Source organism: Pleurodeles waltl, chromosome 6 (assembly GCF_031143425.1).
Source record: "Pleurodeles waltl isolate 20211129_DDA chromosome 6, aPleWal1.hap1.20221129, whole genome shotgun sequence".
NCBI lineage: Eukaryota > Metazoa > Chordata > Amphibia > Caudata > Salamandridae > Pleurodeles > Pleurodeles waltl.
Window position 1 is genome coordinate 106740736 of NC_090445.1, and position 23186 is coordinate 106763921.

The 23186-nt window shown below is 47.4% G+C and overlaps 1 protein-coding gene across 5 annotated transcripts in view; it reads left to right on the top strand.

Annotated features, from left to right (window-relative positions):
• CACNB1 (calcium voltage-gated channel auxiliary subunit beta 1) overlaps positions 1 to 23186 on the top strand; it is a 335868-nt gene that overhangs the window by 261827 nt on the left and 50855 nt on the right. For all 5 annotated transcript variants that reach the window (XM_069237464.1, XM_069237466.1, XM_069237468.1 and 2 more), the window contains one exon: positions 14786 to 14895. In XM_069237464.1, coding sequence (XP_069093565.1) covers positions 14786 to 14895 — 110 coding nt within the window. The remainder of the gene's footprint in view (positions 1 to 14785; positions 14896 to 23186) is intronic.

The following is a 23186-nucleotide window of genomic DNA, read 5'->3' on the forward strand; positions in this document are numbered from 1 at the left end:
CAGAGCAGGGACAAGGGGTCCCTGAACTGGTGTAGACTGGCTTTTGCAAGGAGGGCACCATCTGTGCCCTTCAAAGTATTTCCAGAGGCTGGAGGAGGCTACCCCTCCCCAGCCTGTAACACCTATTTCCAAAGGGAGGGGGTGTAGCACCCTGTTCCCAAAGGAAGTGCTTTGTTCTGCGTTCCTGCGACTGAGCTGCTCAGACCCCAGGAGGGCAGAACCCTGTCTGTGAGGTGGCAGCAGCTGTAGCTGCATTGCAAGCCTCAGAGAGCTGGTTTGGCAGTACTGGCTGTCCATGGTGGAGCCCCCAGGATGCATGGAATTGGCTCCCCAATACCAGATTTGGAATGGGGGGACAAATCCATGATCTTAGTCACCTTACATGGCCATATTCGGGGTTACCATTGTGAAGCTACATATAGGTATTGACCTGTATGTAGTGCACGCGTGTAATCGTGTCCCCGCACTCACAAAGTACTGGGAATTAGCCCTGAACTATGTGGGGGCACCTTTGCTAGTGCAAGGGTGCCCTCACACTTAGTAACTTTGCCCCTAGCCTTCATTAAATGAAGGTTAGACAAATAGGTGACTTATAAGTTACTTAGGTGCAGTCAAAATGGCTGTGAAATAATGTGTGCACTGTTTCACGCAGGCTGCAGTGGCAGCCCTGTGAAAGGGTTTGTCTGAGCTCCTGATGGGTGGCAAAAGAAATGCTGCAGCCCATAAGGATCTCCTGGAACCCCAATGCCCTGGGTACCTAGGTACCATATACTAGGGACTTATAAGGGGGGTCAGTGTGCCAATTGAAATTGGTAACTGAGGTCACTAGCCTATAGTGACAAATTTAAAAGCAGAGAGAGCATAAGCACTGAGGTTCTGATTAGCAGAGCCTCAGTGACACAGTTAAGCACTATACACACACACACACACACACACACACACACACACACAGAGCCATAAACTATGTGCACTGGGGTCCCGACCAGCAGGATCCCAGTGAGACAGGCACAAACATACTGACATACTGGTATAAAGGGGGGTAACATGCCAAGAAAGATGGTACTTTCCTACATGCCCATCCTCCTCCCTGGAAGCATGTGGCTCGGATCACAGATCTCTTCTTTTTACTACTTAAGCTCCTTTTGCATTACAAATGTGTACCACACTCTCTGTACTCCGCACTCAATGGTACTCTCACCTGCTGTGTGAAAAACAACATATCTAATAGAGGCTCCTGCCCACAGATTCTTTACCTTTGAATTTCCCCAGGTGCCTGTGATGCTATTAATTGTGTTTGACCATTGACTTTGTGTTTCACCACTGCGCATATTAGTTGCTCAATGTTCACCAGTAGCACATTATGGGGGTCATTCCAACTTTGGCGGGCGGCGGAGGCTGCCCGCCAAAGTTCCGCCGCCAGAAGACCGCACCGCGGTCAAAAGACCGCGGCGGTCATTCTGGCTTTCCCGCTGGGCTGGCGGGCGACCGCCAAAAGGCCGCCCGCCCGCCCAGTGGGAAAGCACCAGCAACGAGGATGGCGGCTCCGAATGGAGCCCACGGAGTTGCTGGTGTGCGACGGGTGCAGTTGCACCCGTCGCGATTTTCAGTGTCTGCCAAGCAGACACTGAAAATCAATGTGGGGCCCTGTTAGGGGGCCCCTGCAGTGCCCATGCCACTGGCATGGGCACTGCAGGGGCCCCCACGGGCCCCACAACACCCGTTCCCGCCATCCTGTTTCTGGCGGCGAAAACCGCCAGAAACAGGATGGCGGGAAGGGGGTCGGAATCCCCATGGCGGCGCTGCTTGCAGCGCCGCCGTGGAGGATTCCCTGGGGCCGCGGGAAACCGGCGGGAAACCGGCGGGAAACCGCCGGTTTCCCTTTTCTGACCGCGGCTGTACCGCCGTGGTCAGAATGGCTCCTGTTGGCGGTGCTTCCGCGGTCGTTGGCCAGAATGACCCCCTATATGTTTTGTTCAGTTTAGCCGCCTATTGGCTTTGACATGGCATTAGCCATTACTTTCTGTATTCAGTTTAGCCGCCTATTGGCTTTGACATTGCATTAGCCATTACATTCTGTATTCTGCCTATTGGCTTTGACATGCTGTATTCGGTTTAGCTGCCTATTGGCTTTGACATGATATTAGATATTACATTTTGTATTCAGCTCAGCTGCCTATTGGCTTTGACATGATATTAGACATTACATTTGATATTTAGGTTAGCTGCCTATTGGCTTTAACGTGGAGTTAGACATTGCAGTTGAAACATCGCAGATGTCTGTATTCTTCCAAGCTGTGTTTTTCCACAAGATGAACCAAGCTATTTTCTTCACACCAGACTAGACCTGATAAGAGAGAGTACATTTGCCGGGGCCGGGGATGCGGGAGCACCGCCAACAGGCTGGCGGTGCCCCGCAGGGCATTCTGACCGTGGCGGTTTTGCCGCGGTCAGAACAGGAAAACCGGCGGTCTCCCGCCGGTTTTCCGATGCCCTCAGGAATCCTCCATGGCGGCGCAGCTTGCTTGCCACGGGGATTCCGACACCCCATACGGCGGTTCGCCCGCCAGGAACAGGATGGCGGTATGGGGTGTGGCATGGGCACTGCAGGGCCCCCCGTAAGAGGGCCCCACAAAGAATTTCAGTGTCTGCTCAGCAGACACTGAAATTTGCGACGGGTGCAACTGCACCCGTCGCACCTTCCCACTCCGCCGGCTCCATTCGGAGCCGGCTTCCTCGTGGGAAGGGGTTTCCCGCTGGGCTGGCGGGCGGCCTTCTGGCGGTCGCCCGCCAGCCCAGCGGGAAAGCCAGAATGGCCTCCGCGGTCGAGCGGCCATATGGCGGTTCCCTCCAGGCGGGCGGCTCCAGCCGCCCGCCGGGGTCTGAATGACCCCCTTAGTGTTTTTCTTTCTGCTCAGGCTTGGGAAGAGGAGAAGTCTAGGAGATCTGGCCAGTCTCCAAAGGCTTGTGTAGTTTTCCCGAGTCTGAGAGGAGGGGGCACGCTTTTGTAAGGATGACTCTGGGCTACAGTGAGTTAGATTCGAATCTGCTTGACTTCAGGCTGGAACTAGGCGCCAGTTGCCAGTCTCCCGTTTGGGTAGATAATCTCTTTCTCGCAGTTGACCGGAGTCATCAACTTGCAGACCCCAGACAGATGAAGCTGAAGATAGGTCCTACTTGCTCATACGGTGATGAATTTTGATTTTTATGCTTTGCTACTGTAATCATATATATCTGCTGTGTACATTGCAACTGAGAAGTACTGTGATATATTTTGTTTTCTTGCTGCGACTACTTTGTGCTTGAAATCTATTAATTCGCCTCTCAAGAACTTGTGGGTGGGGAAGAATTAACAACAATAAAGGTCTTCTTTGAACTCAGAAGTGCATTCCAGAGAGGTTCTGTAAGCTCCGATAGGAGATAAGTAGGAAGGCAGAACAGTGCCAGACTGGATCGGGAAGATTTTTTATGAGCAGTAGCCCCGGGGGCTGGTAGGTGGTGTTGAATGGCTCCGCACGGCGGCGGGGTCCACACCTGAAGTGACATCCATGTCACCTATATAGGCTCCACCTCCATGCGCTGATGTCAGTTCTTTTCTTTCCACGGCAGTTAATGCTAATCTGGGGAAGAGCTACCCCTCTCGTTCTTTTGGTAGGCTCATTTCGACGTTTTGTCAGATTCTTTTTTGTAGGATTTTTCTCTTGTGTGTCAAGGATGTCTTCGAGGAAGACCGGTGTTAGACCTGACAGCCGCAGGGTGGTCATCCCCCAACTTTTTGCTTACCTCCCTACATTTTTCTGACCCTGTTTTTGCTGGTTTTAGGACTCTGCACACTCTACCACTGCTGACCAATGCTAATGTAAATGGGCTCTCGCCCCTAAACATGGCTCCATTGTTTCCTACCCAATTGGCATATTTGATTTACTTTTAAGTCCCTAGTAAAGTGCACTAAAGGTGCCCATGGCCTGTAAATTAAATGCTACTAGTGGGCCTGCAGCACTGATTGTGCCACCCACATAAGTAGACCCTTAACCATGTCTCAGGCCTGCCATTGCAAGACCTGAATGTGCAGTTTCACTGCTACTTGGCATTTAAAACTCGTTGCCACGCCTTAAACTCCCCATTTTCTACATGTAAGTCACTCCTAAGGAAGGCCCTAAGTAACCCATAGGGCAGGGTGCTAGGTAAGTAAAAGGTAGGACATGTACTTATGTGTTTTACATATCCTGGTAGGGGAAAACTCATAAATTCGTTTTCTACTACTGTGAGGCCTGCTCTCTCATAGGCCAGTAAAAGAGTTGCCCTTATATTCTTTTAAGTCGTAGATTATGATCTGAAAGGAGTAGCCCTGTCATGCTTAGTATAGCCAGAGTGGTAAGAGAAAATTCTGCTTACTGGTGAAGCTGGATTTAATAATACTATTTTAGAAATGCCACTTTTAGAAAGTGGGCATTTCTGTGCACTTACTGCCATCTGTGCCTTAGAGCCTGTCTCCAATCCACATCTGTTGGTGCTAGTTGTAGTTGACAGCTCCCCTTGTGCATTCCACCCAGACAGCCATAGACACAGGACACTTGTTCACATCTGCATTCATCTGCACACTGGATGGGTCTCCCTGGGCAGGAAGAGTGGAGGGGCTCTCTCTTACACTTTAAAGGCCAGTGGCCTGCCCTTACACAAAGGACTGATGACCCCCCCACAGGGATTCTGGCAGACAGGACTGGACTGAAAGGAGAACTTGTGCATTTCAAAACCACTCTTTGATGTTTACACTTCTGGATCTACACCTGGACTCTGTCAGAGGGACTGCCTGGCTGACCAAAGGACTCATCTGGACTGTTTTCCTGAGAAACGACTGTTGTCCTGCTTGCCTCGGACTCTGATGAGAGGACTCTGCCTTCGTCACAAGTGCTCACCAAGGGCTTGGATAGAGCCTCCTGTTCTGAATTCTCAGGGCCACAAAGATATCACGCCAGAGAAGAAAAACCCTGTGCGTCAGTAAATCGACACAATGCCTGCAGAAATCTTTGCAGCGCCTGCTTCGCAACTGAGAATTTGCTGCATCACCAACCAGATCGACCAGCTCCTGCTCCTTCCTACCAGCGCATCAAGGATTTTCAACGCATCGTCCCTGGGTACAAAATATCCTCGCATCGCAGTAAGGAACAAGCACCTTATTTTTCAACGCATCTCCTCTGCGGCCCTGGTGGGTTGTTATTTTGGACACATCGCAGGTACTGTTTGTTACAAGGATACAACCACTAATTCTTAAGGATTGAGATTCTTTTAAACCTTTAAAAAGTGATATGTTGACCTGTGCATATTGGATTTTTGACATTTTTATCTTCTTTTATTCAGATCAATATTATCTATTTTTCTAAACTGGTGTGAGAAACTTTTTGTGGTGTTTTCACAGTGTTACAGTATGAGTTATTACACAAATACTTTACACATTGCCTTCTAAGTTAAGCCTGCCTGCTCTGTGCCAAGCTACCAGAGGGTGAGCCCAGGATGATTTGGATCGTGTTGTGACTTACCCTGACTAAGACTGTGGTCCCTACTTGGACAGGGTGCTTACCTCTGCCAACAAGAGACCTTAATTTCTAACAAAAGGTTTTAAACCGTTTGGCGCCGTTACGGAACCACACCTCATGTGTCTGTGGTGTCTTGAGCGCGACCATGCTCGTACTGCCGGGCCATGGTGCTGAAGGCTTTGAGGGAATGGTCCTTAAAGCTGCTAGCGGCCTGACAGGTGACACCGTGTCGTGTGACTCCTCGGAGATCTTGGCCCCAGTCGAGAAGAAGGTGACCTGACTGCTCCAGGATCCTACAGTCCTCTTTGTCCTACTCAAAGTTATTGGGACACTCATGGAAGAGGCACAAGAAGCACAAGAAGTTGAAGCGTGCTTAGATTTCTCCTCGGCCAAAGCGACGACGTAACATCGGCATTCAAGGCACTGTTCTTCAGAGCCATTGTCAGGGTTGATTCCGCACCTCCCTGTTTTTCCAGGAGCCAGAGCGACCCTCGCGCAAATAAAATAATTTTACAAGGCCATGCGCCGTGTTTTTTAGTGGCCCGACCCCTCTGGAGCGCCTACAGGCCCAGTGGGGTCAGAGGGTTTCCTATCAGGTTCTGCACCAGCTACTCTGGCCCCGGCTCCATGGGCTCCTGTGGATCCGATCATGGATCCAGACCGGCGCCGGCCGTACCATCGCAAGCTTTCCCGACACCGATGCTTCCAGCGCCCACCGGCGATGCCAACCTCATTTGGATCCCTGAATCCGACACGGAGCTGGAACAGAATCGACCAACTTCAATTTCGACGCCGACAGGACCCATGTGAGCTTGGTTGGTGTCTGAGCCTTATTCTGAAGGGCTAGGCTTCTGGGAAGAATGTGAGGGATTTCTGGACCTTTTAGAATACCAGTTGGAAGGCCAGGAAAGCATAGACTGGCGTGAAGAACTGGGTGATGCCAGCGGACTGGATACTTCTCCCTACCGTGGATACAGAGGAGGGAGCAAATTTTGCTATGGTGGTGAAGAGGACCGCCGAGGTCCTGAACCATGAGTTGCCCTCCATAGCAGTCAAGAGAGAACATCTTGACGTAAGTGCTACAGCTGGGAGCTTCCTCTTCAGAACCTCTGCTCCCTTTCAATGAAGTAATAACAGATGTCCTACTGGGAACCTGGTTCAAGCCCAGCAAATGGACTCCTGTGAATTGGGCAGTTGCCTGCCACACCACACCTGGGGACCCAAACTTCCTCAACCAACACCCCACCCCAGAGAGATTGGTGGTCCAAGCTTCTACATCCCGTAGCACATTCCCTGACGCACCCCTGGACAGGGAATCCTGCTACAAGAAGAAAAAATGTTTTCTTCCACCAGCCTTGCATTTTGGTCAGTGAACACCACATGCTTATTGGGTCTGTACTTCCACACTTTGTGGGACACGGTTGTGCAAGTGCTGCCACAGGTCCTGGAGGAGGCCCGGGCCATTCTCTCAAGTGGTTGATGACAGGAGAGATGCAGCAGAGTTCATGATTTGCTGTGGTTTAGAAAAGACTTGCTCGCTGGGCAGAGCGGGTTTCCACAACAGTGGCGCTCAGACACCATGCCTAGCTGAGAACATCTGGCTTTTCAGGGGTTGTCCTTTGATGGCAACCGTCTCTTCGGAGACAAAGCAGACTCGGTGCTGGTGCGCATTAAGGACTCGCAGGGAACAGCCAAGCCCTTACATCTCTCAGCTGCCACTTGTCATCCCAGTCTGCCTTTGACGTCTACAGAAAGGGGGTTCAACAACGCCGACCCTATTCCAGCCACCATCCCGCACAAGTTTCCCAAGCTATGCATGGGCTAGGGCACAGTCATACGAGCCCTGTGTGTCAGGTAGCCAGAAGTCTGCTACAGCCACCCCCCCATCCAGCAGATGCAGCCCTTAGGCCCTCCTAATCTTGCTCTAAAAGATCATGGGCATCCAGTTGGTGGAAGAATCAGACATCATCTCCACCACTGGCAGTCCATAGTATTGCTAGCATTTAGGACAGGAGAATGTTGCGCATAGAATGCGGGTAAATGGTTCTTCAAGCCGTTTCGGAAATGTACGTGCCTCCTCCCATAGTATGATGGGGGGCAATATCTCCCCAGCTAGAGGACTGACAGCAAAGTTTCCAGGTCCACAAAGTCAGTGTACTCATAAGTAGAAGGTTCCAGTGGATACATCCTCCCTGTTTTAATTGGGATCTGTAATAAAATGAGTACTGAAGAAAGCCGATGACCAGGCTGAAACATATTGACCATTTGATGCAAAGGACATTTAATTTGTTCCCATCACATCACACTCTTTTTACCCATCCCGGTTATAATAAATTAGTCATTTACCTTGGTAAAGAGGTAATTTTAACTTTTAAATTTAACTTACCTTCACTTTCACTGCACTTTCTCACAGACCTCAACAAGTCTCCATAACCAGTGGTGACTGCCCCTCCTGGTTGAAGGTTAAAAAAGGAACCAATGATGATGCTATTAGCTATAAGTACACCAGAGGCAGCATCATACCACAGGTAGAAAATAGCTGGTGAGGCTCTTAAGAAAAAGTCAGTAGTAAACCTGGTGAAATATATGTAGAGGTTTCACTCTTGTTGATATTTATGATTTCATACCATCATACAGGTGGGCCTTACAGATCATTTGGAGGGGCTATTCTCTCCCCTTCGAACCCCCCCTTCAAACCCTCCCCTCCCCATGCCTCCTTCCCATGACCTGCTGACGGAGGATCATTTGTCTTTGCTCCGTGAGGAAGTCACAGCTCTCTTGGCCAAGGGAGCCATAGAAAGGATTCTGCATTAGCTGGGGTTCACCAACAACATACTGAAGTCTCACCTGACTCCCAAACAGATCCTCCCTTTCATCAGAGCTGTTCTGGACACAATGCAGTTTCAGGCTTATCCTTTTGAGCAGCGAGTCCAGGATATTCGGCCTCTGATAGCGATGTTTAAGCTTCAGCTTCTATCCGGCATTTTGGTGAGAATTACTCTGAGACTGCTGGGCCTCATGGCCTCTTGCATCCTGCTAGTGGGACATGCCAGAAGGCATATGCGGGCTCTGGTGTGGGACCTGAAGTTCCAGTCAGTGCAGCATCAGGGGAATCTCTCCAACATGGTCCAGATCTCGAAGGGAACTGCAAAGGACCTGTAGCGGTGGCTAACAAACTGCAATTGGGTCAGAGGCAAACCCCCTCTCCCTCATCCAGAGCTAGCAGTGGTGTCAAATGCATCACTCCTGGGAGGCGGAGATCAGAGGGGTGGAGATCAGAGGACTCTGGTATCTGGCAGAATCCGGATTCCGCACAAACTTTCTGGAGCTCCATGCTATCCGACTGGCATTGAAATCCTTTCTCCCCTCCGTCAAGGGAAGGCTAGTGCAGGTTTTCACAGACAATACCACTGCCATGTGGTACTGCAATCAACCGGGCGGGATGAGGTAGTGGACTCTTTGTCAAGAGGCCCTGCGTCTCTGGACGTAGTTGGAACAGCAGGGCATATCCCTGGTGGTTCAATATCTGGCAGGTTCTCTGAATGCCAGAGCGGACAAACTTAGGGGGTCCATGACCGCCAGGGCCGGGGACCACGGAAGCACCGCCAACAGGCTGGCGGTGCTTCCTGGGCTATTCTGACCGCGGCGGTAAAGCCGCGGTCAGAAAAGGGGAACCAGCGGTTTCCCGCCGGTTTTCCCCTGGCCCAGGGAATCCTCCATGGCGGCGCTGCTTGCAGCGCCGCCATGGGGATTCCGACCCCCTTCCCGCCAGCCTGTTTCTGGCAGTTTTCACCGCCAGAACCAGGATGGTGGGAACGGGTGTCGTGGGGCCCCAGGGGGCCCCTGCACTGCCCATGCCACTGGCATGGGCAGTGCAGCGGCCCCCTCACAGGGCCCCATACAGATTTTCACTGTCTGCTTTGCAGACAGTGAAAATCGCGACGGGTGCCACTGCACCCGTCGCACCCCTGCAACTCCGCCGGCTCCATTCGGAGCCGGCTTCCTCGTTGCAGGGGCTTTCCCGCTGGGCCGGCGTGCGGCCTTTTGGCGGTCGCCCGCCGGCCCAGCGGGAAAGTTGGAATGGCCGCCGCGGTCTATGATGCCTAGCGGATCACAAGTGGCCTCTCCTTCCGAAGGTGGTACAAGGTCTCTTTCAGCAGCAGGGAGAGCCTTGATTAGATCTATTCCCCTCCACGGAGAAAGCACAGTGACAGCAGGTGTGTGCACTGGAGTTTCCAAGGCAGCTATCGCTCAGAGGTGCTTTTCATCTTGAGTGGAGTTCAGGCCTCCTGTACACCTCTACCCCATAACACTCCTGTTAATAGTTCTCAAGAAGATCAGGAACAACACGGCCCAAGTCATCCTTGTGGCTCCAGACTGGGCATGGAGAGTCTGGTATCCCGAGGTTCTGAGGAAGACAGTGCTATTTAACATGAGGAATGAACTGCAGCATTCTACACAGTGCATCAAGACCACAGTAAATTCCATGAAGGGGGCAATGGAGGAATTCAGGTGCTTTATTAGTAGGACTGAGCAAGAGGTGGTCCAAATGGACAAGCAGGTCAAGGCAGTAGCGTCCTTATGATGGACCTTTTTCCTAGGTCACCGGAAAGAATATGAGCTACAGTTTGCTTTACTGTTCAATGGGTGGTCTGGATATGAAAGCGGCTATCCAGATTTTCTTGAAATTAGAGGGTTTATTTAATGCTTTTGCCAGCTCCATTTTAGTAGCTAGAGTAACACGTTTTCCAAAGAAAGCCCCTCACCCCCCACACATATGAAGTGCATAGCAAAATGTCATGTACAACGGGATGCACTTTCACATTCTCCCAGATTTGAGTCACATAACAGTCAGAATCTGCAAAAAGTATTGCAAAAGAATTTAAGGCTTTGTTGCAATTCTCAGCAAAGTTGAGGGCTACACACAAAGTGTGAGTGGTAATATTGTTTTCACACCCTTCTGAGTAAAAAAAAGGGCTGTATTTTACTATTCGCTGGCGGAGTTTGGAGGGAGGCACAATTGCTGTGGCATTGCCACCCTTTCCCATAAACCTTGCAGCTATGATCCAAGGTTGTGGGACCCAAAAGAGGCCTCCACCTTCCCCTGGTTCTCGAGGCCACGGACCAGTACTGCAAGGCCCAGGGGAGGGGCCTCTGTTAAGGACTAAGGCCCTCATTAAGACACTGGCGGTCTACTGACTGCCAGGGCCATGGTGGCGGTTCCACCGCCAAAAGGCTGGCAGTGAAGACCGCCAGATTATGAGTGTGGCGAGTTGGCCTCTGCCAACCTGCCACATCTCCGATCATACCGTCAGGGCGGTCGGACCCGCTGGGACGGAGATGAGCATCTCCGACCCAGCAGTCCACAGAAGACTGCCAGCGGTATTAGGAGACGCCTGTCCACCACGGTTTCCGCAGCAGTAGCACTGCCACGAAAACCCTGGCGGAAAGGCTACCGGTGACAGGGAATCTCTTCCCTGTCACCGGCAGATGACTCCTCCCCCCACCCCCCAGCAAGCACAATACACTCCCAAACCCCCACACCCTCTCCAGGTACAGTGCCCCCCTCTGTCCATCCCCCACCACCCACACCCCCTCCCTGCATACATGCACACGCACACATACACCCACACGCACACCGCATACTCATTCACCAACACTGACATACACGCATTCACTCACATGCATCCATACACACATTCACTCCAACACTCATACTCCATTCACTCCAACACTCATACTCGCATTCACCACAACACTCATACTCGCATACACCACAACACTCATACTCGCATACACACACACTTACATTCATACACGCATACACACTTAATCCACTCCGAGCCCAGTTAAAGGCTAGTTGTTTCATACCTGAGCTGTGTATTTTTCAAGAGGTATTGTTACAATGATCTTTAGTTGGTTGTAATATGATGCTTAATAAACCAATTTACACCATAAAGTACTTCCTAGAATGCCAGCTCTTCCCAAGTGTATAGAAGTCGACCTAGGGTATGAGGTAGCATCTTGTGCTGTATGTGGTTATTGCTGATAACAGTGATAGTATATAATGAATAAATTGGGGAAATACCTGTATGATTCTTACCATGTACAGTTACAGTTAGGTTTTGTCATAATGCAAAGGAGATGAAGCAAATGAGGCGGAAATGTACTGATCTGCAGAGATGGGTGAAATAAAATCCCGATAAATGTGTGCATGCCAACCAATTGTATATAATTTTGTTTAATTTGGATTCCATTAGCAAATGATGCAGTGTGTTTGTATGTACAGTACTGGTACTAGTCATGGTGGGGGGTGACCTCTTTTTTCTTACAGAAAGCAAGATTGTAGGAACACTGTTAATTATCAAATAACAGGCTCATTTTTTTCAGAATTTGTTTTCAAGCCAGGACTAAATTATTAAAGCTTTGCACATGTGGCAAAGTAATGAAAAGCAACGAAGAGCAATGCAAGGTGTTTTGTACTGGAAAGGTGCCCCTTCTCAGTGCACCACGTGCTTTGTGCTGCTTTGTGTTGCTTTGCATGGGGGGCGTTACTAGGAAGTTATTTTAGCAGATGAGCGCAGGTGCCTATAGATTTTGACGCAAAGCCCTGTCTGCAGATGGCCTTGCTGAGCTTTGCAACAAAAACTAATGCCCCTTTGAAGCAGGCGTTAAAAAGACGAAATGTTTTTATTTCTCAAAAAAACACACACATTGGATATTTTGCTGAAGTGTACAGCACACATCAAAGGTGTGGGATCCTTCAAAATGAGTATCGGTGTATGAATTACAGTACAAATCCTGTATTAGACAGTGTACTGTGCACCATGATGCAAGGCTGTACATTGCGAAGGGCAGCTTAATTAGTGCGCCAGTTGAGGGAATTACAGCAGTTGCAGGCCATACTTTAGATTAGATATTGCTATGCATTGTGATTTGCATTTTGCAAAAAGCAGAAAATTTGGTTGCTGCTCTCTGTTGCATGAACAATGTGTATATATGCTCCATAGTAGGTAATACAAGAGAGAGCCTTAGAAGAGAAGACTGTAGAATTGAAGTAGATGACAACATTGAGTAAGCCCAATAGAACATTGGACTTTTATTTAAAATACATAGAAATTATTAACCTGTGTCACTGCGGTCAAGGGTCTCAAAGAAAGTATCTGAGAGCTGAAGTGGGACAGTCAGTATAAAAAATACAGAATCTTTAACAAGCTTTCTTGTAATTAGTCAATGTTTTGCTGTAACTATATTTGCTAATCCTTGCAAAATATGATAAAATAATCTCTCTCTTGGGTCTGCCCCTATATCAACATACTCAAAATAATTTGATTCATAGTGCAGAAAAGTTTCGTTAAACTATGTAATTCTGCTGAAAAGACTGCTAAACTTGGGAATGGGGACATCCATGTTGGGAGTAACATCTTCGGGGGAAATCTAAGATGATGATGATTCTCAGATGATCATCTCATTACATTTTACCAGGATCCCTTTAAGCCAGGTCTACAGAGACCCTTTGCTCCGTAGTATTGTAAAAGAACCCAAGGTGATGGAAAGAACTCTTGAGTTAATCTCAGCCACTGGGGATCGCTTGGGCTGCATTCCAGTCCCATTGTCTTTTGCCCATTATGTCACTTTAGACAGAGACCCATCATACGCAAATTAGTATCAGTCCTGCTCCAATGAAATACAAGCAGTCCAGCCTTAACTGCCAGGCCAGGTTGCCTCCAGGCTGGAACACAAGCAACCCCAGACTGGCTTCTACCAAATTAAGGTTCATCAACAAGTTATAGTTTGAGCCAGTGACACAATGAGCACAAGACCCAGGTCTCATTTTTGACTGGCATGCATATTGACAGTAGCTGAGATCAATTCATAAATTATTTCTTTTTCGTATTAATTCCAAAGAAGCGACTATTTGGAGAGAAAATATAAATATAAAAATATATATGTGTGCGTATATATTTATATATATATATATATATATATATATATATATATATATATATATATATATATATATATACACACACATATATATATATATATATATATATACACACATACATATATATATATATATACACACATACATATATATATTTACTGAAAAAAATAAAGCTTACAGCAACGCTATAGTTAGATTCTGAATTTACTCGAACAAAACCATAGAAATTCAGCAATTACAGTTATAGTTCTTTCAGGTAACTAGAACTCTCGCCCTCACCATGCACAGATTTTTCTTCAAAAATTTTACTGCTAAAATGTTTCATTCAAACTTTTAAGGACGTTATAGAAGTTGTCATGACTGCTGTAATATCTGAGGTAATTAGCAGGGCATGGCGAGGGCGCAAGTTATAGTTACCTTAGTGTGGCCCCCGCATACAATTACATATTTGCCCCGGGGAGGTGGTGGTCCCCGGGGCTGCGGGGGGAGGAGGCGACTCCACTCCCCCTCATAAAATTATAGCAAAGCCCTGAGGAGGTGACAGTCCCAGAGACTTCTGGGTGGCTGGTGGGAGGGTGCGTGCTGCCCCCCTGCATACAATTACAGAAATGTCCATTAGGTGTGCATTCTTTACATTACTGCTTGCAGCCTTGCTTAATTCACAGAGGTAATTACTGGTAGTAATCTTGCATTTGGTGGCCAATAATATAATCTTGTCCGATGTGGTCTCTATTACAACACTTATAATATTAGTAGCTCTCAAAGAGTCTCATTGAACATAAGTAGCTCTTATTACAGAAAATATTCAATCCCCCTGCTATAGTCTTCAATTGTGACCAAAAAGCATAACAGTAGTTGTGCCAGATGTGGGTCACGCAGGTGTGCAAAGGCATAAATAGGTTGTAGTTTGTGTACTGTTTTACTTCAGCATGACATACCACAGAGCATAGTGCCTCAACAAGTACCCTTCAACTTCTCTTGCTGTGTTATTGGGCGTCGTTGGTAAAGATTCACCAGGGCTGCCTTCCTACCAATTGTTAGAATCTGGACAATTCCTTTGGTAAGACAGGCAAATACCACCACAACACCAAATGAAAAAAAATGTATATTGTTTACAAATCGCAATTTAGAACAATTCCTAACGTCCGCTTTGCGAGTCCTAGCAACTTATCGCATTCTTCGGTTTCTAGTTTGTAAGTACTAGGGTCTGCCTGCTAAGCCATGGGGACTTCTTGGCAAGCCATGGGCACTCTGCTGTATTATCTTCCTAATAAATCACCTTTCATTTATTTCTCCTCTCTCTTAGGATCTCCATTACACGTGTTACAGCCGACATCTCCCTGGCTAAGCGCTCTGTATTGAACAACCCTAGCAAACACACCATCATTGAGCGCTCCAGCACCCGCTCCAGTCTGGGTAAGAAGGTGTCAAGGAAGGGGACATGTTTTTTTTTCTCTAGGATTCTTTGGAACTGTGTACCAGAAATACATAATCTTGCCAGGATCCAAAATGCTATCTCCTAGTCTACAGAAGTTGTTAGAAACATTGATGTCACATATCCACCTAGAGGTGTACTGGCAAATACCACCCACTGCCACTCGATAGTGGAGCTTGAGTTATTGACAGCCATGTTGCTTTAGGAGTCCGAAAGTGGGGCACTGGATGCAAGTCAGTCTTGTTGGGTGTGATACCTGCTTGCTCCCTGGGTATTATATGGCATAGTAAACAATGTAAATCAGACAGTGCCATCCATCTGATCATGTAAACGTCACTTGCTCCTCCTTGTGAAAATGATGACAGCATCCTTCAGATCAAAGCATGAGGCCACTTCCTGCATTAGAGGTGGCTATGTCAAAACCATCTAGTGACACTCCCTGATGCTCTCTCATGAAGACAGTGTTGTTCTGACATTGAATACTGACATACAAGCCTTGTATATAGTATTTAATTTGTCCATTATTTGGGCTTTCAGTATGCTGCCATTAAAGGTAAATTCTGGATATATGACCCATAAATTAACCAAACCTGTTACTTAATTTTCTGAATTCTTGAATTCAGTGCAAAAAGAGAATGTCCTGTGAAAACTTTTCCTTTTCAGCATTGGTTAAGATGTGCCTTAAAAGCCCTTATTATGACTTCCCTGTTACCTCCACTGTGAGATACTGTGGTCAAATTCAGTTGGAAATAATGGGCCAAAATCTGAAAACATTTAGTTGCAGGAGGGAAGTTTTTGACTGGGTTGGGGGGTTCTGGTGCAGGGGGTGGGGGCAGCAAGAGGACAAACATCTTTTCCCTTCAGATGGGAGAGGGAGGGTGAGACCTTTTTCTGCTCCCCTTATCTTATGTATGAGGATGGGCTGGGCACAGCAGCTGTCTGCACCCCCCCAGTGCGTCACTGAAGTTAAGGGGTCAAGTGTCACCAGGCCCAGAATTATTTGGTCCAGAGATACAGGACCAAGAAATTCTGGCCCTGGAGAACTTGTTGTTTGCAAAGTTATGCGGTATATCAGGCCAAACAATACCTCAGTCTTCCAAAATAATCACTCATTGATAATCACTCACTTAACTGCTTGGGAGAGAATGGCCAAGGCCTTCGCCGGGACCTGTGGCAGCACTTGCATAACCGTGTCCCACAAAGTGTGGGAATAGTGGCTGAGTAAGCATACCGTGTTCCGCAAATGCAGTGCAAGGCTAGTGGAAGGCTAGTGGAAGAAAACATCTACTTTCTCAAGGTATCCAGCCTCTTGGATTCCCTTTATGGGAGTGCGAAAGGGACGCGCATAGGAGGTAGAGGCTTGGACTACACCAAGCTGTCAGGTGTGGGGTGTTGGGTGAGGGAGTTTGGGCCCTAGGCGCGGAGCAGTAGCAGCAGACGATTGTCCTTTTTTCACAGGAGCCCCTGTGCTGGGCTTCAACCAAGGCCCCAGTAGGACATTTGTCAGTGCTTCATTGAAAGGGAGCAGGGGCTCGGAAGAGGAAGCTCCTGTCTGTAGAACTTCCATCAAGTTGTTCATCTTCACTGCGGCCGAGGGTAAATCGAAGTCCAGGACCTCAGCCCCCCCCCCCTTCACCACCACAGCATATTTTTCCCCCTCCTCCATAGCCACGGTAGGGGGAGAAAAAATTCCAGCTTCTGGAAACGTATCCAGCCCACTGGGATCACCCAGTTACTCACAGCAGTCCATGCTTTAGCCTTCTAACTGATATTCTAAAGGGTCCAGTGATCCCTCCCATTCTTTCTCAGGCCTAAAGCTTCAGAACAGGGCCTGGACGCCAACCTAGGACATATGGATCCTGTTGGCGCAGGTCGACTCCATTCAACCTCCGTGTCGGTCCTCCTCTTTCTCGACAACCGGCTGTTGAAGGTGGGCTCACCCCAGGCTGCTATCTTGCACCTCCAGATTACAGCGGACCTCCTGCACTTGCTGGGGTTCACTATAAACATGCCAAAGTCACACCTGGATGCTTCTCAGACACTTACTTTCCTCTGAGCTGTTCTGGACACAGTGCAGTTTCTGGGTTTATCCTCCCAAGCAGCAAGTTTAGGCTAATCAGGCTATGATACCGATGTTTCAGCCTCTAACCTGGATTTCGTGAGGATGACTCTGAGGCTGCTGGGCCTCCTGCATCCTGCTTGTGACACATGCTAGATAGCATATACAGGCTCTGCAGTGGGACCTGAGGTTCCAGTGGGTGCAGCATGAGAGGAATCTCTCTGACATGGTCCAGATCTCGAAGGGAACTTTAGCTAACAAACTGCGATTGGGTCATAGGCATAGACCCTTCTCCGTTCCCCAATCACATCTCACCTAAGTGACAGATACATCACTCCTGGGATAAGGAGGCAATCTGGTGGCGATCAGAGGACTCTGGTCTTCAGCGGAATCCGGATCCCACATCAACTTGCTGAAGCTCCGAGCTATCCGACTGATATTGAAAATCTTCCAATTCCCCCTCCTCCTAAAGGGAAGGCTGTGCAGGTGTTCATGGACAAAACCACTGCCATGTGGTACTGCAACAAACAGGGCGGGGTAGGTTCGTAGACCCTTTGTCAAGTGGCCCTGTGTCTCTGGACATGGCTGGAACAGCTGGGCATATCCCTGGTGGTTCAACACCTAGCAGGTTCTCTGAACACCAGAGCGGATGAATTCAGCCACCTATGCCTAGCGGACCACGAGTGGCGTCTTCATCCAGAGGTGGCGCAGGGTCTCTTTCAGCAGTGGGAATAGCCTTGCTTATGTCTGCTCGCCTCCGAAGAGAACGGAGGCAGACAGGCGGCTATCACTCAGAGATGCATTTAGTCTTGAGTGGAGCTCAAGCCTCCTGTATGCCTTCCTGCCCATACCACTCCTGCCCAGAGTTCTCAAGAAGATCAGGAACGACCGGGCCCAAGTCATCCTTGTGGCTTCAGACTAGGCATGGAGAGTCTTGTATCCTGAGCTTCTGCAATTGAGCATTGATCCTCTGATCAGACTGCCTCATGGGAGGATCTTCTGTTGCAGAGGTGGGGGAGGGTCCACCTCCTGAACCTGTACTTTCCAGCTTCTTGAGTGGAGTTTGAGCAGCGACAGTTGACAGCTTTTGACCTCCCTCCCAAAGTCTGTAATGTCATTCTGGCAGCCAGGCGTCCCTCTACCAAGAGAATGTACACCTGCTGATGGAAGAAATGTGTATTATATTGTACAGCTAAATATATCGACCCACTTTCTGCTGCTCTTTCTGATGTCCTTCTTTTTTTTCTTACCCTTGCTCAGCAGGGCTCTGCTTTGCGTACTTTGAAGGGTTACCTTTCTTCTCTGTCTGCCTTCTTGTGACTGCCTGACCAACCCTCCTTATTTAAGGCTCCTATTCTAAATAGATTCCTTAAAGGTCCACCCTTTGCCTTTCATTATGCCTCAGTGGGGCCTTAATTAGATTTTTACATTTTTTATGTGTGTCCCTTTCGAGCCTCTACACAATTGTCCCCTTCAGCTGCTCAAGCTCAAAACAGCATTTCTCATGGCAATAACATCTACCAGGGGTTGAGTGAGCTGAAGGCTTTGTCATACAACCCTCCCTACATAACTGTGTGGAAAGACAAACTGGTGCTTTGCACTAGACCCTCTTTCCTCCTGAAAGTGGTGACACCATTTTATGTAGGCCAATCTGTCACCTTGTCCACTGTCTACGCTCCTCCACATACCTTCAGAGAAGAGTGACTTCACTGTCTGGACCCAAAAAGAGCATTGTCGTTCTACCTTGACCGCACAAAAGAGTTCTGGGTGGAGGAGCAACTCTTTGTAGGTATATTAGTACAAAGAAAGGCCAGGTGGTGCAGAAATGAACTATCTCCTGGAGGATCGTTCTCTGCATCACAATCTGCTATGCATTGGCCAAGAAGCAACCCCCCTGAGTGCTTGCAGGCTCATTCCACCAGAGCCAAAGCTGTGACCACTGCACCCAGTCCTGGATATCTGCCAGGCAGCAACGTGGGCATCCTTGCACACACTTACCAAACACTACTGCCTGGACAGTCAGGTCCGCAGAGACGGGCATTTTGCCCGTTTGGGCCTGCAGGACTTCCTAGTTTACCAAACTTGTCCACAGCCCACCAGTGGGGACGGTATTGCTTGGGTATGTATTCAAAGGTAAGGAATCTGCGACTAGCAGTCTCTATCAGATGAACAAGTTACTTACCTTCGGTAATGCCTTATTTGGTATAGACAATATCTAGTCGCAGATTCCTTACCGACCACCCATCTTCCCTGCTCAGCAGACAGATTTCTGCGGTTAAGGATACCTCCTTTTAGGGCCTTAGTTTAGACACACCAGTGTCAGTGCAATTCATGCCTCCGCGCTCCTGGCATGGAAAGTCGTGAAAAAGTAACTGATGTCGGCACGCCGAGGTGGTGCATATATAGGTGACAGTGACATATTTTCTGGCGTGGACAACACCAACAACGTTGCACGGAGCCAGTCGATGACGCCTACCGGCAAGCAGGAGTACTGCTCACAAAAAATCTTCCATATCCTATCTGACACCTGGGAAATTCAAAAGTAAGGAATCGTGGCTAGATAGTGTCTCTACCAGACAAGGTGTTACCAAAGGTAAGTAACTTGCTCTTATATTCTTCAGATTATTCTGTCATCTAGTGTTTGACTATGAAATTGCCCTTATAAGCTTTCTGCAGTAGAAAAAGACCTGGTAGTTACTGAATCAGTGGCATAAGACGAAGGAGATCCCTTTTTGACATCATTGACAACTCTTCCACCACAGAACAACATTATAGTGCACTGCTTTGTACAATCCCCTTCATGTGACCTTTACTTCCTACTCATTATATCATTATATCCAGGGTTACCCAGATCTCATCTGGCACTTTAAGATCCAGATGTCTGTGCCACAAAAGAAGTGTTTTCCATAGAAGTTCTCCACTGTTCCCTCTCTCTGTTTTACACTATAAATACCTAAAATAAATTTAACAAATAAACAGGTTTAACATGGTTGAATAGCATTCCTTAACAGAGAACCTGTTAAAAAATTGAATCTGTGACCGCGGCCCCAGAACATGTGTCGCTTCTTCTTTGCCTTGAAAATTGCTAGACTTCCAACCTATGAAACCTCGATGTTGCCAACAACACAGAAATATAGGGCCAGATGTAAAAAGCATTTTAGTGGTCACAAACGGTGCATCGGGCCGTTTGCGACTGGTAAAAGGCTTTTTGGCACATACCAACCTTATTTTGTGAGTCTGTAACCTATTACCAACTCACAAAATAGTGTTTGTGAGTCCCAGTTAGGAAAGGTGTGTTGAGGCTGTCCCTTCCTAATAGCGAGTTGCACTGGTATGTAGGAGAGTTTTACCACCGGGAATGCGGTCGCAAAACATTCGCAATTGCCACCAACTTCAAGTTGGTAAGCCATTTGCAAACAGGAAGGGACTCCTTCCCCTTCGTGAATGGGGACAGCAAACATATTTCAGAGCAGGCAGTGGTCCCATGGAAAACTTTTCTGTTTCTTTTCTCGTTTTGATATGCATCCTGTTTCCTTGAAGGAAAACGGGCTGCATTACAAAAAAAAAACCTGCTTTATTTAAAAAGCAGCCCCAGACATTGTGGTCTGCTGACTGCAGCAGGCCACCATCCTTGTGAGTGCGGGCCATTCCTGATGGGTCTCAAATTGTGACATGCTCATGAATATTAATGAGGCAGGTCCCTTCTGGCCCAATTGGCAATCACAAACAGTGTCTCAGACACTGTTGTACATTAGAGCTTGTGTATCGCAATTTGCGAATTGCAAAAATTCGCTAATTATGAGTTGCAGTCTCTAATGGTCTTACATCTGGCCTGTATTGCCTAAAACCCATCTTCTACATCAGTCATAACACTTTTAGCACCGCGCTAACGGCATGTGGCAAAAAATTCAATATCAAGACCTGGTAGAGAATCATAGGTATAGTAATATGGGAAATATCACAAATACTAGAAATAAAGAGGCTCAGATTTTTAAAGAGATAGATCCCACCCTTGTGCACCCACAATCTTGAAGGTCATGTTGAACTCCTGGCAAGCTAACAGGGTTGATATATGAATGACAATCGTACGTTGTCATGTAACGTAGGATTAGATCATGACACATAATTAGAGAGAAGTCACCTTAACAGTGTCTGCAAGACTCCGAGACCGACTGACAGTAATGAGGCTGCACTGGAACCAGCTCATAAGTTTCTCGTAGCCAGAAATGGATCAGGTGATGCCTTTTGGTGGCAAGAAGGTGTAAGGTGCCTGGCAGCATCCCAAGATCCCACACATTGGCACATCTGACATTCTGTACTCTATCTCTTATAGTATGTGAGAGGTAGTGTCATGTTACCCTCACCACTTGGCCAGACCCCTGCATCGCTCCCACTACATCATAAGACATTATATTGTTTCATCTAAGTTAGTCAAGTTGTTTATTTATAAAATGGAGTAATGGAAAGTTCATTAAATAAGAAAGAGGGGTTTGACAGATCTTCCCCCCTCCGAAAGTGTGTAATGGCCCACCATATATTGGAGGTGATGCAGAGTAAGGCAATGTTGTGACATGCAATACTGTTAATGTAACATACAGCTCTACTAATGTTCAGTCTGATGTCAAGACACATATCGAAAAAGCTATGGATACTGTGCCTCGCTTTCACTGGGGGGAAAGGTGCATTTTCGTTGATGCGAGTGAAAGGTGTCCCACTTAGAACAGTGCCAGCTTTAGAAGAGGACATTTATAGCATTAAACTACTGTAGCTTCCTAACAGCAGTGGACTTCAAAAATGTCATACACATCCAAACATGTCAAATATTCGTAATTGACCAAAGGTAAAGCACTCTTGTCTTCAGGGTTCTCATTGCAGGATAAAATCTACACCTGAATCCTCACAATGTGCCTGCCGGTAGCAGCACCTGACCACAGGAGACTATTGCTGGGTGAGAAGTCAGTTGCTGTGATACTATATTTATGTTGAGGATATTGGGATGGAGGATGTAAAAACTATCATTTTCAGATGCTGAACATAGCTGATTATGATGCTGCGTGCCATCAGACAGAAATGAGTGTGTCTGACTGTGTCTTGCTAGACCAGTTTGTTCCAGGCACCTACCTGTATGTTTGATTTCAAAATTAGACATCTCAGACAACTGCCTTAGCAGCATTTATTCCAAGGCAGTGAATGACAGCATAAAGCATATAATGCATATCTTAGGTGCCATTAAGACATTTTGCAAGAATATTTGGACTCACAGTTCAAGGAAGGGCTGCTGAAAGGCTAAGCCGAGTCAAATGCCTAACATCATGTTTCAGATTCTGTTAAACGTAGAGAGGAAAACAGTCCTCTGGGCCATTCCACAGAAGCAGAGAAGCCACCAGACATATTGTGGTTCACATACTATTGCAGGCGACAAACCTGCTGCATAGCAATCAGTACGTCTATGGGTCAGACGCTGCTATCTTTAGACTCCAGACAAGAATTACAGGTTGGACAGACAACTTTAATTGATTTACTCAGGAGTCCTGTGCATTCTTATTTTGAATGTGAGTGTATCTGATTTTGCAAAATAAAATGCTGTTTATCTGAACACTAACTGTGCAGGTTGGTGCCCATTATAGATTAATCTGGGACGCTCAAGCGTTCCACCTTCCCCACCAATAAGTGAAAGCTTGACTGGTACAAGGCATATTGTCACCCTAGATGAAGAATCATTTTGCCACCACCCAACCTAGCTCAGGGACAACCTTTGCTGCCTGTAGCGGCAATCTGACAGCCCTTTGCTAATGGCACCCTAAACATTTGTCTAGTAAAGTCTTTCCCTGGACGCACCCTGTTTAAAAGAAGTGTAAATGTTTAGCTGAGCGTACTTTATCTCTTTACAAAATAGTTTGAAAATAGCTCATACTTGAGGGACACTGTGGGGCTCCATCTGACTTTAAAAAATCAGATCTTATTAAGAATATGCCTCGAAGTAGGCGTGCACAAGGCTATTTCTGTTTATTGGAATGTTTTTCCAGGTGATTACAGATCAATCCACTACATAGTCAGTCAAGTCAAATTGTACTTTATTTCAACAATAGGTCATAAAAGTTTACACCTAAAATAATAAAACAAGAAAGTACATTCATTGCCATTGTACTTTTCAAAGCACCACAATGGGTTAAAATAAGAATTACATTAAATAGGGATAACTTCTCTGAAGCT